At 42.8% G+C, this 17,174-nt stretch overlaps 1 protein-coding gene across 1 annotated transcript; it reads right to left on the reverse strand.

The window, feature by feature from the left end:
• Positions 1-585: 585 nt before the first annotated feature.
• Positions 586-11,452, reverse strand: LOC137268485 (potassium voltage-gated channel protein Shaw-like). Its single transcript, XM_067803051.1, has 2 exons — positions 10,873-11,452; positions 586-1,824 (listed from the first exon to the last, which is right to left on the reverse strand). The coding sequence occupies exons 1-2, from the start codon at positions 11,341-11,343 to the stop codon at positions 742-744; spliced, it is 1,554 nt and encodes a 517-aa protein (XP_067659152.1). The 5' UTR covers positions 11,344-11,452; the 3' UTR covers positions 586-741.
• Between the last annotated feature and the right edge of the window lie 5,722 nt (positions 11,453-17,174).

The raw sequence follows: 17,174 nt of genomic DNA on the forward strand, positions 1-17,174 counted from the left end.
CACTGCATGTTCAAACATGTCGTTTAAAGTGCCCAACGAATTTTGAATCAGTTGCTTCACTGCATGTTCAAACATGTCGTTTTTAAAAGTGCCCATTAAACACAAAATAATTGCATTTACCTGAGGCATAAGTGACCTCATCATGTCTAAGTTTATATGTGGCGTAACTACTGTCAGTGTGACCGATTGAGGACAAACATTCATTCTAAGGGCTATTAGTTTTCACCGTGTTGGAGTGGAATGGATAGATCTCGAACCAAGTAAGTATTAAATATTTCACGTTAATCACGCTTGTTAATCGCCTGTGCATTATGTACTGACCGAAAGCAGCCTGTGCCATTAATGACAGTACAACTTAACACATGTACGTTCTGGTACGTGCAGTCCCGATCAATAATCTTAGTCATATTTCAAGGAGACAACATTGTCTCTTCGTTTGTCCATTAATATTGTGTGTGTTCCCATCGCTGTTTTGATGTTCATTAAAGACAACGTCTACACAGTCGGATGTTGCAGCTGTGTGCTGAAGACCGCGGGAGTTGAGACAAAAATAACAGTTATAATCTTTACAAACCAGAAAATAGACTGCGGGACTGGCCATTTATTACAAGAAGTGCATGGCGTTTTACTGACTGAGGTGAACAATCTGTTTATCTCATCAATGCAGAAAACAGAAGAAAAATCTCTGGCACCTAGCTGGCACTCTTATTCACTAGACCACGAAGCGATGTCTTTCAGTGGCTATTTCACACAGAAATCTTTCATGCCCACACTTTCCTTGACCGGGATGACTTTGTTTGAACTGTCGCCCGACACAGTGCATCTGGCCAACCTCTCCGCCTTCTCCTTTTCCAGAGCACGTGTGTCTATGACCTTAGAGTAGCTGTAGAATAGGATGAACGTGTTCACAAAGATGGGAACCGTCACTGCTAACAGCAACACTCCGCTAATCGCACATCCTGCAGCAACCAGTTTGCCAACAAATGATCTCGGGACGACGTCGCCATAGCCAACTGTTGTCATGGTGATCAGTGCCCACCAACATGCATCAGGAATACTAGTCATTTGCGTATGTTCTTCTGCGTAAAACATGACGCTACCGAAGAGCAGAACAGCCGTAGCAAGGAAGGCTAAAAGTAAAAGTAGTTCCCTTGCGCTGGATTTGAAGGAGTATATGAGTACACGAAAACCTGTGACGTTTCTGACAAGACGGAGGAATCTGAATATGCGCATGAACTGCACGCATTCTATGATGTCGATAGCATGGGTCGTGTATCGTTTTGCTGGGATAAATAGTTCCAGTCCAAGACTGATGTACAATGCCGCCAGGGCAAGGAATTCAAAAATGTTGACTGCGTTTGTGACGTACTGCCTTAAACTTGGACAAAACAGAAGTCTCAAGAGAAATTCGAGCGTGAAAAAAATTACGGAGGCGTACTCAATGTATCTCAAGAGGTCAATCCGCGCATGCGCCTGGGCTAGTTTGTTGTTCGTTAACTTTCGCACGGAGTCTTTGGGTGTCGGTGATGATTGTGTAGTTGTGAGATTGGTAGCTGACAACTCGTAATCGGCGTCGGCATCGGCGTCGGCGTCGGCGTCGGCTTCGACGTCGGCGTCGGCGTCCTCATCCGCATCAACCACATAATCGTAAAAGTCATAGATAAAACGGAACTTCTTAAGGGTTGGTAGCTGTGATTGAAATTCCTCCCCAAGGTATTCCTTCCATTCCTCTTTTCTTAGGTTCCTTTGGAACCGAGGATGGGTTCCTGCTACAATGACGAACAGTGATGCCATGACAACCAGTACCACAATAGCCATGAAGATCTGAAACAAACAAAATAAGTTAAAGAGTGTTAGATGAATGAGTAAATCAGTGTCCATGATGTCCGTCACTGGATTGTCTGGACCAGGCTCGATTATTTAAAGATTTTATTGCTGGAATGCATTCGCGTGCTGCGTTAAACAACCACGTTCACTCACGTTACAAAAAGGCGTGAGTGAGTGAATGAGTGTGATTTTCACACTTTTTATCAATTATCCTTTATGCAATATTATGGTGAAGGACACAAGAAATTGTCATCATGCATTGTACCTAAGTGAGGAATCAAACCCGGGCCTTCGTATGACGAGCGAATGCTTTAACCATTAGGCTACCCCATCGCCCCTAAACGACAAAGAGAGTTTAGTTGTCAGAAACGACAGGGACACAAGCAGTTGGAATCAGCTCCAGCAGCGCTCCGAATAATTCGGAATCCGCCACTGAACCAATGGGTTTTCTTCTGTTGTATTGCACGCTCAGATATACCCTCTTTACCTTTATACACACCGGAAGGTGTGAGTGAGAATTGGTCTAACCCATGTTGGCGTAAGGGGCGTCCAACGGGATCGAGTGATCAGACTCACTAACCTGATGACACATGTCATCGGATACGAAATGCATAGATAGATGCTCATGTTGTTGATCACTGGATTGTCTGGCCCATACTCGTTTATTTACAGACGACCGCCGCCTGTAGCTGGGATATTGCCGACTGCGGCGTTAAACAACCTAACCCAAACAAACTGAACTTCACATTTTTGTTTTGGTGCAATGTAAATATTATCACCATAGTGTTGACGTGCAACGATTGTGTTTAGAAACAATGTGCACCTAGAGCGCTGATCAGCAATGGAGAACTTCAATGACTCCATATACAAACATTTTAGCTCAATTACAACCTCAAACCGGTGCATAGCAATAATGAGGTAGCCTCGACAGCTTGATCATTATCAATTTCGTTATGAGTGACAGACAATATTATTTGACTTGTTTGAGAGAAGTCAGATTAGCAAAGAAGAACAACAATATATGGATGAGCAACTTGTTTATTACAGTGAGAGGTTGTAGGTTTGCAACTTTTTCTAACTTTATCTCTAACTTGATAATGGCCGCTCTCACTTTAATGATGACGTTGTTCATCCATATATTTTTATCTTTCCAGATTGTGGGCTGCCATTTTTATGGATGTTCGTTCTGCTCAGTTGCTGGTGTTTTCCATTAGTATCTTAAAGTTCAGACAGAGCATTCCCGTCTTCCACGTGGCCTCTTATCTCCATAAATTTCTCAATTGTTTAAAAGTGCCAATCTAGTTCAGACCTAATTACACTCAAACACAACGAACGCACGAACGCACGCACGCACATCTGATCACAATCATACCACAGTTGAACAATCCAGACGAAACACTGCATACACGAATAGGTATAGGTCAGAAATACAGTAAATAACGTACTCGGTGTATAACTATGAATACTATGAATTAACTATGAAGACACAGTGGACATACTGATGTATAAGTGATGAACACAAGCGTATATGTCATGAAGCATGCATTGAAACACCATTGTGCACCCTGACAACCCCACTCAGCTCAGTAGAGTCAACACGTCATCAGGGTTTTGAGTACTAACGCCGTGTATTTACTCCAAGTACACAGTCATTAACTCCAGCGGCGTTTGTGCAGGTTAGCTCATAAATGCTGAAATTGTCAGTGAGTAAAATCAACTTAACATGAGATGAGGTGAAATGGGGTCAACATGACGTTTAAGTGCATGTGTATAGGAATGTGAATGCACGTGTGTGTTTGTGTTTGTGTTTGTGTTTGTGTGTGTGTGTGTGTGTGTGTGTGTGTGTGTGTGTGCTTGTACCTGTGCCCGTGCATGCGTTTGGTTACTTGTGATCTGCGACATAGTGCTTGTTGCCTTGCCAAACTGTTTCTAACATAGAGATAGTGCTTGTTGCCTTTCCAAACTTTTTCTAACATAGAGACCAGGGCTTAGATTTTCGAAGCTGTCGTAGCGTTAAGATAGTCGTAAGTTAATGTTAATGCATTACACTTACGACTATCTTAAAGCTAAGAGAGCTTCGAAAATCTAGGCCCAGGGTCCCGTCCCAAAACGCCACGACTATCGTAACTGAGGCTAAACTTTCGATGCTCTCTCAGCCTCAGGTTACCTTAGTGCAATGTTAAAGAATGGGAGTTAACGTTAATCTTAGTAAAAGTTGCTTTGTTAAAGGAGTCCCTAGAACCAATGCCGCGAACCGATATTAGAGCGACGACTGTCGTAAGTTACGCGTGAAACAAGGTCCCAGAATCATTCCTCAAAGCGTTCTTAGGGCCATGACTTTCGTACGTTTCGTGTGGAATAAAACCCCATTGAACCATTCCTCAGCGCTAAGACAGTCGTAAGTGCCATACATTAACATTAACTTACGAATATCTCAGCGCTAAGGCTGTCGTAAGTGCCATACATTAACATTAACTTACGACTATCTCAGCGCTAAGGCAGTCGTAAGTGCCATACATTAACATTAACTTACGACTATCTCAGCGCTAAGACAGTCGTAAGTGTCATACATTAACGTTAACTTACGGCTATCTCAGCGCTAAGAGAGCTTCGACGATGTAGGCCCTGTATGTAAAAATGTGCGAGTTATGATCGTCTTAACGTTACCTTCATTTTGTGGAAGGGTAGACCTGGCCCCGCATCTCAAAGCGATCGTAGCGCTACGACTCTCGTAAGTATATGTTAAAGTATGGGAGTTACGATCACCTCAGCGCGACGATCGCTGAGGCTAGCTATTTTCGAAACGTCCGTTGCCCTACGAATGCCTTAAGCCCATTCTTAACACACTGGCTGCGATCAAATTTAAGAATTCTCAGCGCTACGACAGTTTCGCTAAAACGATCGTAGCGCTAAGGTGCTCGTAACTCCCATGTTTTGACAGTCGTAGCGCTAAGATTGCTTTGTGAAACGGGTCCCAGGGTTGGACGTTTTCAAACACATTAAGTACGCACGTTTTCATACAAATATATATTTGCCTAAAGTGTTGTTAATAATTCAGTCAATAATTGCGCCCATGTTAATTACATACTGAAAGCCATTCTCACTAACAGTTCGCCTGTTTCAGGTTCCCATGGTGATTGGTATCTGTTTTCCCTTGGGACCTAGAAATATAGCAGTACCTCCGGGATGAACTTGATTCATTCCTTAAAGTGAGGAGTGCATCTATTATTATGCTCTTTTTTTCTATTACAAAGTGGTGGAAACTTAAATAAATAAGCCATGGACAATATAGTAAACTATATTGTTGAAACATAGCAAAGCCATTAGACATGACCTTAAAATGTATGTCACTGAAGTGAATCAGGAACGGGCATTGAATTTAATGGATCTGCGCTCAATCTCTTCCCGAGGCTTAGGATTTCATCGGAAACAAAACGCTATTTGCGAGATACGTTGAGTGGGCATTACTGTCTGTAGAGGACATTGTGCAATCACGTGACACACTTACAGACGCTTGTGTACAGTGGTTGAAAGCCTTGTGTTCCTTGTGAACAAAACATAATAATTAACGGAGAGAAAGAAGCCCTGGAATCCGTTCCAGAAGCTGATATTAGTGACATGACTTTGGTTACCTGTGGAACAAGAACCCGGAACCCTTTCCTCAAAACAATATTAGAGGGATGACTTTTCTAAATTACGTGTAGAATAAAAGTCCCGGAACCCATTCCACTATGACCTTCGTAAGCTGTGTGTGGAGCAAGGCCCCAGAGCCATTCCCCAAAGCGCTACTAGCGCGATGATTTTCGAACGTTATACATGTGGAATAAAGACCCTGGAACCATTCCGCAGAAACATTTCTCAAAGCGCTATTAGCGAATGGCTTTCGTAAGTTACGTGTGAAATAAGATCCCAGAGCCATTTCTCAAAGCGTAATTAGTGACATGACGTTTTTACGTTATACGTGTGGAATAAAGACCCGGAAACCTTTCCTAAAAATATTAGTTCCATGACTTTCGTAAGTTACGTGTAGAACAAAAGCCCTGGGGTTCCTTTCACAAAGCAACCTTTCCAGAGGTTAATTTTAATTCCCATTCTTCAACACTGACATAAGGTTACCTAATCCTAAGGTTACCTTAGTGCAATGTTAAAGAATGGGAGTTAACGTTAATCTTATTGAAAGTTGCTTTGTTATAGGAGCCCCCAGAACCGATGCCGCGAACATTAGAATATTAGAGCGACGACTGTCGTAAGTTACGCATGAAACAAGGTCCCAGAATCATTCCTCAAAGCGTTCTTAGGGCCATGACTTTCGTACGTTTCGTGTGGAATAAAACCCCATTGAACCATTCCTCAAAGCGTTTTTAGGGTCATAGCTTTAGTAAGTTATGTGTGGAATAACATGTGAGCGTCGCCAGTTCGGAGCTACGTTACGAACTCTTTGAGGAATAAAAGCCCTGAAACCCGTTCCGCCAACCGATATTAACAGATGACTTTCGTCAGTTACGTGCGGAGCAATGTCTTAGCTATTACCTTCTCATGAGAAAAAGGCCACAGTGACAGAACGGGTGTAGATTGGACTGACTGAAGATCCTAAGCAGCATTAGAACCAAGACCCCATGAGTGGACCGCCCGACCATGCAGAACTCAAACCTATTGGCAATCCGTGAATGTCTTGGTTTAGAATTGGTCTTCAGTAACCTATGCTTGTCAGGAGAGTGAGTGAGTGAGTGAGTTTAGTTTTACGCCGCACTCAGCAATATTACAGCTATATGGCGGCGGTCTGTAAATAATCGAGTCTAGACCAGACAATCCAGTGATCAACAACATGAGCATCGATCTGCGCAATTTGGAACCGATGACACGCGTCAACCAAGTAAGCCAGCCTGACCACCCGATCCCGTTAGTCGCCTCTTACGACAAGCTGAGTCGCCTTTTATGGCAAGCATTGGTTGCTGAAGGCCTATTCTACCCCGGGACCTTCACGGGTCTTGTCAGGAGAGACAACATGATCGGGAGGTCAGGCTCGCTGACTTGGTTAACACATGCCATGGTGTATGAGTTGTGTAGATCGATGCTCATGTTGGATTGTATGATCCACGTTTATTTACAGACCACCGTCATTTAGCTAGAATATCCGAGTGCGACGCAAATCTAAAGTCACTCACTCACTAAACCCATTGACTGTTCCGTGTGAGTCAGGGAATAGATTTTCGAAGCTCTCATACAGCTAAGATAGTCGTAAGTGCCATACATTGACATTAACATACGACTATCTCAGCGCTAAGACAGTCGTAAGTGCCATACATTAACATTAACTTACGACTATCTTAGCGTTAAGGCAGTCGTAAGTGCCATGCATTAACAATAACTTACGAATATCTTAGCGCTAAGGCTGTCGTAAGTGCCATACATTAACATTAACTTACGACTATCATACATTGACATTAACTTACGACTATATTAGCGCTAAGAGAGTTTCGACGATATAGGCCCCGGATACTGATACAGTCGTAAGTGCCATACATTAACATTAACTTACGACTATCTTAGCGCTAAGAGAGTTTCGACGATATAGGCCCTGGATACTGAACAGCCTCAGGTGGTCAGTTAAAACTGTTGGTACCGTTTCAACGTTTCCCGAGAAGCTACAACCAACTAGCGATCTTCTACGTTGGTCTAGAGAGACAAGTTGGTTTATCACAAACACTGAGTGTTAGGAAAACACAGTCTGGCCCGCGAAACTTGCAGATGGAAAATAAGTGTAGAAGGAACTGAATAAATTGGACATAAATACGCCCAAAGTATAACAAAATGAATAAAATCAACTTGGGAGGGCATTTTATGTATGAAGTAACTGAGTGTGAGACCTGTTAAATTAAGTGTCATAAAATATTTCGCTTTCTCTGAAGGGCTGTAAGTGTGTTGTTGCGGCTCTGTCGACCATGAAATAACATCATTGATTACTTTCGGGCATATGCTGCAATCCATAAACTCCACACAGGGTCGGCAACTTTGATTGTTCTGTAAATGATAACGGCCATATTGGAGTCGTTTCTCATAAATAACAGACGGGTACTTGATGTTTCTGTTTTTCAAAACGGACTTCTTAATCATCCAGCAAGGTTAAATGTTGATAGCAACTAGGCCCGTCTTTGGCTTAATGAGGCAGCGGGGTTCCATGTCGCTTCTAGCAACTGTCCAGTAGGGACACTGTGGACGGACTCCTGATGCAATAACCTGGTGGGGAATCGAACCAGAGTCTTCGGCGTAACGAGCAGACGCTGCACCTACAGGGCCACCCCTTTCTGGGACAAGTCACAGGATACATAAACCCGTTCTAGTCCTTAGAGCTCACTATAAAGGCGAACTTATAAACCATTTCCACAGTAATCACAGCAGATTTCAATATAGGTGTCACTGATTTACTCTACGTGTTTGCAAGTTGAAATTCAGGTGTACAACATGTAATGATGCAGGCAAACCAATACTGATTAAACATTAGCTTGAGCTGTAATACAACCTGGATATTGTTGAACCCTGCGTTTAGCAACAGACAAATCAACCTATTGAGAATGCTGGCAGTAACGCAGGACCGACAACAATATATACCCGAGCACTCGTTGTCCCAGATTGACGGGTAAAGAATCGTACATGGCCATGATATCACGTGCTCTTTGTTCTACGATGTATTTGCATGGTGACAATGTATACACGAAAACAAAAGGTTATAGATTCCGTAAACAAGACCATGTTATGAAGTCAGTGGGTGATGGTAAATTATAGTCAATTTATCATCCAAACACATACAATACAATCTCGGCTTCTTTGGCCAAATATTGATGAATGTATACCTTTGTCGGCCAAAGGTATAGATTGCACTCTGTGGAAAATATACCGTTTTCCAGTTAGGCGCCAATCTACTAAGGTATAATCTATCTATGCATAGATTCCGTTTGAATAGGTGGCCAAATCGTTTAAGGATCTCAGAGTAGTACGGAGTCGCGTCCTTTTGACACAACAGGATCCTGTGGTCGAGGTCCTGATGATGTTCAGTGGGTCTGCCATCACCATGACTCTCCTCGTGAACTGAAGTGGTTTACGTCTGAGACGTCGGGCTTTGCTTCCACATTAACTTGACACACCATGATGAAACTCGAACAATGTTCAAGGCGGCGTAAAGTCAAACACATTAACTCACTCCGAGTTAGTGTTTAGTGAGCCTACACTTGAAATAAAAGAGACCCGCCAAACCGTATGATATCTGTGTCTCATTTAGATTGATGCATGAAGGTTCAGAATAACGAAGACACCCCAAAACAAAACAAACAATAACAAAACCAAAAGCAAAACAAAAAGAAAAAGAAGAAACCCCCCAAAAGCCAAAAACAAAAAAAAAAGAAACGAAAAAGGAATAAAAGAACAAAACAAATATGACACCAGTCACACTAAACTCTCCACAAGGCGCCATGGGACTGAATCAGTCATCAAACTTTCAGTTGCAGCTGTATAACATCGTCCGGCAGCACATTTTGACTTGGCTTTTTTTTAATAACATTGAATTCCAAAGAGCGCCATTCGACTCCTACGCAAACTTTTATGTTATGTTTTATTTTGCCTGAGTTTGCCTGAGTTGAAGACCTGAGTTATCTCCAATTCAGTTCCCTTGCCTGCCCTTGTACTATGTGTTCCCTTATTTGTGACAGATGGCTCCCGTGTCATGAACTCTAATTAAATAAAAAGATTTCATTGCATTTTGAAATGAAGTGGGTCGCAACAGCTTCCGATTATGAAAAGGTGTTGGTCGCTCTTGTCTACATAACTTTCTTTCACCCCAGATCTCTTTGCTACAGTAAAACTTGAGACCTTAACATCATAAATTGATGCCCCATGCATTTCCTCACTTTCACTTGTGCCACGAATTCCCGAGTTTTGTAGGTTAACTATTGACTAGCCTTTGCTTGTGTTTGGGACGGCGGTGCAGGATAAACTCACGGTTTAGCGAATACATGGTGTCGTCAATATTTCATAGTGATTCCTAAGCAAGTGCCCTGTCATGATGTCAATCACTGGTCTGTTTGGTGAAGACGAGATTATTTTCAGACCACCGCCGAACAGCTGTAATATTGCTGAGTGCGGTGTGATATATCTGGAATTGTATAATCAATACCGGACTATGCAATGTAATTTTGAGATTGCTGTTATCAGAGCCATAACACGTGTTTAGGGACTTATGTAGAAAATAAGACTGGCATGCACAATTTGAGTAAAACACTGTCAAACACTTAAGTTCACAGTATATCTCAATACGTATCACAGTATGGGCACCTGACTCGCAATATATTGCAATACAATATTTGTCAATACACAGCCCTACACAGAACTGTATGTATCGAGTATCGTGTCATTTAGTTGTGCACCACATTGACACAAGGTTGGTTTGGTTGGTTTGTTGTTTAACGCCGCGTTCAGCAATATCCCAACTATGTGGTGGCAATCTGTTAAAAAGTCTGGAACAGACATTCCAGTGATCAATGAGTATCGAGCTGCATAGTCAAGTCAGCGAGCCTGACCACCCGATCCCGTTAGTCGTCACATACGACAAGCATGGGTTGCTGAAGGCCAACCGATCCCGTTAGTCGTCACATACGACAAGCATGGGTTGCTGAAGGCCACCCGATCCCATTAGTCGTCACATACGACAAGCATGGGTTGCTGAAGGCCACCCGATCCCGTTAGTCGTCACATACGACAAGCATGGGTTACTGAAGGCCACCCGATCCCGTTAGTCGTCACATACGACAAGCATGGGTTACTGAAGGCCACCCGATCCCGTTAGTCGTCACATACGACAAGCATGGGTTGCTGAAGACCACCCGATCCCGTTAGTCGTCACATACGACAAGCATGGGTTACTGAAGGCCACCCGATCCCGTTAGTCGTCACATACGACAAGCATGGGTTGCTGAAAGCTACTTCTAACTGGGATGTACACGGGTCTAGTGACACAGGGAATCGTCCAGCGGAATTCTACAACGGGTATCTTACCTTTGCAGCAATGGAGGACGAAGGGTTGTCAAGAAAGGCCCAAACCGAGGCGCGAAATCGCTCCAGACGGGGGAACCAGAACACTGTGTGTTTCCCTTTCCTTGTTGAAATTGTCTGGGATTGTTTTTCAAAGTTTCTCAAAGTTTTTCTGTCCTCCACAAATGTGACGAAGTTGTGATAACAACAGTTCTCCATTCTCGCGATATCTATCCCCCAAAAAGCAAGTTCTCGCGAGAAAACGTTGGGACAAACCGTAGAGGGCATATGTAGCTCTCCGTGAAGAAGAAAATCCAAGATGGCCGCGAAAGAATCCGAATTTCTCTCAAAAAAGTACTCTTTTGGCGAAGTGCCTTTCACAGTTGCTTCAGTTAAACACGCTGACCCGTTCTGATTCATTAGTTTACAAAACGTCGCGGTGGACACTTCATATTTCGTCCCGCTGATGTTGATAAGGGTTGTAGGACCATCCATTTTGGTGGATAGGCGACACCGACGAGTGTTTTGTCTGGATGAAGACGTTAAGAAGACGTTGAATTTCACCAGTCTTTGAGAATTCCTGTAAATCGTATATAAAGCGTCTCCGATAGAATCCTTTCCATTTTAATCCATCATTGCCGTGGGAAAATATCTGCCAAGAATTTAATCCAAAATACAACCACAGGTTTTGATATAAGGTCGGTATATGGTTTCTGATACAATCCACAACACGTTGACTTTAACCTATACGTGTTGACCCAGTGTGATGGAGAAAGCTCCGCGTCTAATATGAACTCGTCGACCAATCAATGAGTCAGGCGATGAAGATCATCACGTGTCACTTTGGTAATGTGAGTTGGTACTTATGTTCAGTAACTATGCATCATTATCATTATCGATCTGCTGGTGGTGAGAACATGGGAGAGTTCACTGCTTTGTCGGGTCCAGCGCTTTCCAGCTAGGATAAACAAACATATTCATCCTCGATGCATGTCGAAATATTGTCAATACGATTTGACTTATTTAACATAAGGTTCGAAAAAGTAACTTCTTTCCCGATTGTTCAGTAAATATTTGTTAATTAATGAATAAAGTCACGTTTCAATCTCCTTAGCTCATACTGTTGATCACTGGAGTGTCTGGTCCAGACTCGATTATTTGCAGACCGCCGCCACATGGCTGGACTGTTGCCGAGTGCGGCGTAAAACTAAACCCACTCACTCATTCAATCCCCTTAAACTTTAATACATGCTGACAAACGCACATGACTTGATTCCATCTTGTAGATAGTGAAGACATTACGCACCAGAATGGGCATCCGAACCTCGGTGGTAGCTTGTTAGTGAGTGAGTCTTGCAACACACGATTTGAACGCTGAAATATCAGTCTTAATTCGAATGCTTTACGAAGACGTTTGACAAAATTTCGTTGTAATCCTGTACATTATTTTAATGTTAATTCGTACAGATACTCCCTAAACTATGAACCTGCGCTTTGTAGTTCCTGTGGTGACGACGACCACGACGACGACGATGATGATGATGATATAAACTACTATACTGGAAGTTTATAACAAAAGGTGTAATGAGAGTTACTTGTCTTTGTTGTTGACAAATATGACATTTATGTTCGTTCGAGAAGTTTATGGATGGGCAGCCGTATCTATATAAGTACAAGACGACGGGGATTGGAAGTTGTTTCGGCCAAGTCCCAATATCGACAAGATTGGCAATATTCTTTACAATCTCGACTACAGGTTTTGGTGCTGCCGTAATCCAAACTCATTTGCTTAATTTTGATGAGCGACTTGAAATGTGGTGTATGTTTGTGGACTGCCATTTCTTCCACAGATATATTCGGACACCTGACGTAATTTCCACAGACTTGCATGTTATTTCAGCGTAGCATAAACAATATTCATGAAGTGAGTTAGGGAGGGATCTTCGTAAAATTTGACAGGCAAATTTGAAAACATCTCTGTTCTGCGCATATAATTTCAGTTCAATTTTCCGATCACCATACAACTAAGGACATCACATTTATTAACTTTAGCATGGTTCAGCAGTGCAAGCTCACATAGACCGCCATGTTAAAAGAGTTCACGGCAAGGAGGATGTGTTACTTAAATTATTGCTATTCGCTAAATAAGCAACGGAAAAATAAACAGAATGTAAGTGATTGTAGGTAAAACGATTTTTTCACAAATGTGCAAAATCTGACTTGGGTCTTATGAAAATAAAATTCTTGAAATTATTAATGCTACACAAAATTAACATGAAAGTCTGTGGAGATTATGTCAAGAATAAAACTGGCATGGATCTGGCGGTCAATAATGTGTCCACCTTTCCACACATCCAGTGCATTAACATTAGGAAAGCAAATATGAATGTTTAATCTGTGGTCACTGTTGAGTGGATTTATAGGATACCCACTAAGTGAATAATTTCCAACTCAGTTATTACGCCTTATTGCCTTTGTGTCGTGAAAGCGCCCCCTATTCGCCTTTATTTACGCATCCCTTGACCTATAAATATTTCAACGATATTTTACATGATAAGGGCAGTTTCATTCCGAGGGCATGTGACGATGCAGGACCTCTTGTATATTTGATATTTGAACTTAAAAACAATTACAGGCAGCAGAATGAACAAATCCTTTTGAAATCTTTGTTTTCAATGAATGTTTTTGTTGCCTTCACAAGGTACAAGTAATCAGATGCAAGTTACTCGTCACTCTCTTCTTCTTCATCCTGTGTGATCTGGAAGTATCTCAGTTAAAACGTCTCGTCTGTACTGGTCACCACTCAGAGCCAGTCTCGAATATTGTTTTTTTAGGATTTTGTTTTTGTCTTTAGGTACTTTTTTGTCAAATACGTCAAATATCTTTTGAGAAGGTGGTTTCTGAAGTAAGTTCGGTCTTGTTCTTCTCCCTTTCCAGGGTGAAATTGATACCAAAGCTGTTTGTTTTGCTGTCAACCTTGATGTTTCGTGGAAGTATATTTCCAAAGCTTGCTACATCCATAATTCCGTCTTCAACAAGGTGTGTGCAGTCCAGCATATTGTGGAGCGCGATTCGCTTTCTGCGGCCCTTGCTCGTCTCCTCCTTTAAGGGGTCTTTGCCGCGTTTTGCAACTTTTCTTTGCGTGGTGGCAGCCTAGAGCCAAACTGTACTTTTGAAAAGTTGCCAGTCACGATTCTTTTACGCGTGTCTGAACAACAACCGTTGCAATATTGCTGACTGCGGCCTAAAACTAAACTAAACTATAAAACTGAACAACAAAGACGACAGAACAGGAAAAATTCGTAATTTCTCGTAAGATAATATACTTTAGATGATTACTGTAACAGTGTGACATGAAGACCAACGACAGATGACTGTTCACTACAAGTTTTATTGAAGATCTGAATGCGACGTGTATACATGTGACACGGTTCGCGAGCAGCACGTGCGAGGCAGGCACATCCGGGTAGGGGACCGGTCCGGCTCGCCTGGCCTAACTGCACATGCAGACTGTATACAAGTCTCTTATCATTACATCTCCCCTCTCTAGCACGAAACTTCTCCAGACGGCAGGGAACCATCTGAAACAACGAACATGGTTAAACATACAACAGTTAACAATCCACTCCCAATCTCATGGGTGGCTTGGACACACGGCCAAATCTAGTCACAGTCGGCGACGGAGACATCCCAGACACTGGGGACGTCGTAGACGACGAAGATGTAACATCGGCGGTTCCAGCACTCTTCACTGGCACAAACGTGCGTGACGACAACAGAATATCACGACGATTCCTCCGAAGTAGACTACCACGATCTGTCTGAACAAAGTAAGACCTTGGGCCAACGTCCTGAATGACCGTACCTCGTTGTGACCAATCACGCCGCTGATGATCACGCACTGCAACTTTGTCACCACACTGAAGCCTACTCAAACTCTTAGTAGACCTGTCGTAATAGCGCTTCTGTTTTACTTTCTGATTCTCCTTATATTTAACAACTTTACGAGATCTGGGAACTTGCAAAAGTTTCTCCTGAATAGGGAGATTAGAGCGAATACGTCTGCCCATAAGAATCTCGGCTGGGGATCGCCCATTATCAAGAGGAGAGCTCCTGTAAGCAAGTAACCCCATATAAGGATCCTGACTTTCCTTACGCAAAATGTTTTTCACAATCTGAACAGCTTTTTCTGCCAAACCATTTGACTGTGGGTAGTTTGGACTAGACGTGTCATGCTTGAATTGCCAGTCACGTGTAAACTGTCTAAATTCGTGACTACGAAACTGGGGACCATTGTCTGTAAATACCTCGTCGGGGATACCATGGCGAGCAAACGCCGTTTTCATGGAGGCGATGACACGACGAGACGACGTATCTGTCAAGGAGCATACCTCCGGATAGTTGGAGAGATAATCTACAATCACCAGATAATCTTTCCCACCACAGTAAAAGAGATCTGCGGCAACTTTCTGCCAAGGGCGAGAAACCGTCGGATGAGGTTGCAGAGGTTCAGGCTGCTGTCTGTTCCTGTATGTTTGACACATAGAACAGTTAGACACAATATTGTCAATATCATGATTGAGTCGTGGCCAAAAAAGAGTTTCTCTGGATCTACGTTTACATTTCTCCATACCAAGATGACCAGCATGAATTTTGTTTAGCATGCAGTTTCTGAGCGAGGTAGGTATTACAACCCTAACACCCTTGAAGATGACACCATCTACAACAGTCAAATCATGCCTGTAGTTCCAATACTCACGAAGATTCACGGGACATGAACTTCTATGCTCTGGCCAACCTGACTGAACAATTTCCATCAAAGCGACTAGCACTGGATCCCGGCTTGTCTCCTGACGTATCTCAGCATAGCGTGTCGTGGACACCGGGAGAGACGAGACGATCATGTCAACGTAGGCTTGAACACATTCTTCAGATGACGAAACAGATCCGGGCTTTGATGAAGGACATGAGCGGGACAATGTATCAGCTGTAAACATGAACTTTCCCGAGGTATGTGAGACTTGAACATCATACTGTTGCATTCTTAACATGAATCTCTGTATTCTGAGAGGGCAGTCATTCAGAGATTTGTTGAAAATTGAAACAAGTGGTTTGTGATCCGTTTCTACAAGTATGGACTGCCCATATAAGTACTGATGGAAATGTTCACATGCAAAAGTTATTGACAGCATTTCCTTTTCGATTTGAGCGTACCTTGTTTCAGCACAGGTAAGAGCTCTGGAAGCATACGCTACAGGCAACCAATCAGAATCATACTTCTGCAGCAGGACAGCACCCAACCCATTCTGGGAAGCGTCAGACGAAATCTTGATTTTCCTCCCAGGATCAAAGAACTTCAGGACTGGCTCCTGTGACACAGCTTGCTTCAGAGACAACCATGATTGTTCCTGCTGAGGTAGCCACAGAAAATCAACATCTTTATCCAACAATTGTCTAAGTGGTTGCGTCTTCTCTGACAAGCGAGGGATGAATTTACGTAAGTAATTTATCATACCCAAAAACCTTTGGATATCTTTCTTACAGGTAGGTCTCTGCATAGACTGTATTGCTTCAACCTTCCGGGCATCTGGCTTCACACCATCGCTGCTAATCACATCGCCAAGAAATGTTAACTCGGTGACTCCAAATACACATTTGTCTGGGTTGAACTTCAAGTTATTCCGACGTGCGATATCAAGGACCTGAGAAAGATGGTTATCATGATCTTCAGGTGTCGAACCTGACACAATAATATCATCCATGGAGGTATCTACACCTTCCACTGAATCAAACAAAGTGTGGATTGTCTTATGATACACTTCTGGAGCAGAAGATATGCCAAAGGGGAGCCGTAAGAATCTATATCTTCCAAAAGGTGTTATAAACGTACAGACCTTCGAACTCTCCTCATCCAACCTCAGTTGCCAAAATCCAGCTGACGCATCCAGTTTACTGAAATAACGTGCATTCGAGAACTTTGCAGTGATTTCATCTCGTGTGGGAAGCTTAAAATGTTCACGTTTAATGGCCTTATTCAAGTCCTTAGGGTCAATGCAGACTCTCAATTGTTTGTTTGGCTTTTCAACAATTACAAGAGGACTCACCCAATCCGTTGGTTCATTCACCTTGGTTATGACGTCAAGCTTCTCCATGCGATTGAGTTCCTCCTTCAGTCTGTCATGTAAAGCAAAGGGCACTCGACGACATGCGTTTACGACAGGTGGAACATCATTGTCGAGCTTGATGTGATGAACACCTGGCAGATTACCTAGACCCTTGAACACGTCTGCATATTTCTGAAATACTACACCTCCATTCAAAGGTAA

Source organism: Haliotis asinina, chromosome 16, assembly GCF_037392515.1.
Source record: "Haliotis asinina isolate JCU_RB_2024 chromosome 16, JCU_Hal_asi_v2, whole genome shotgun sequence".
Taxonomy (NCBI): Eukaryota; Metazoa; Mollusca; class Gastropoda; order Lepetellida; family Haliotidae; genus Haliotis; species Haliotis asinina.

Bases quoted from the DNA above. Each gene is read 5' to 3' on its own strand.
- LOC137268485 (XM_067803051.1), bottom strand. From the start codon at position 11,343: ATGGATGGTCCTACAACCCTTATCAACATCAGCGGGACGAAATATGAA. The intron at 1,825-10,872 runs GTAAGATACCCG...TGTTTGTTTCAG, and splicing joins CGTCCTCCATTGCTGCAAAG to ATCTTCATGGCTATTGTGGT.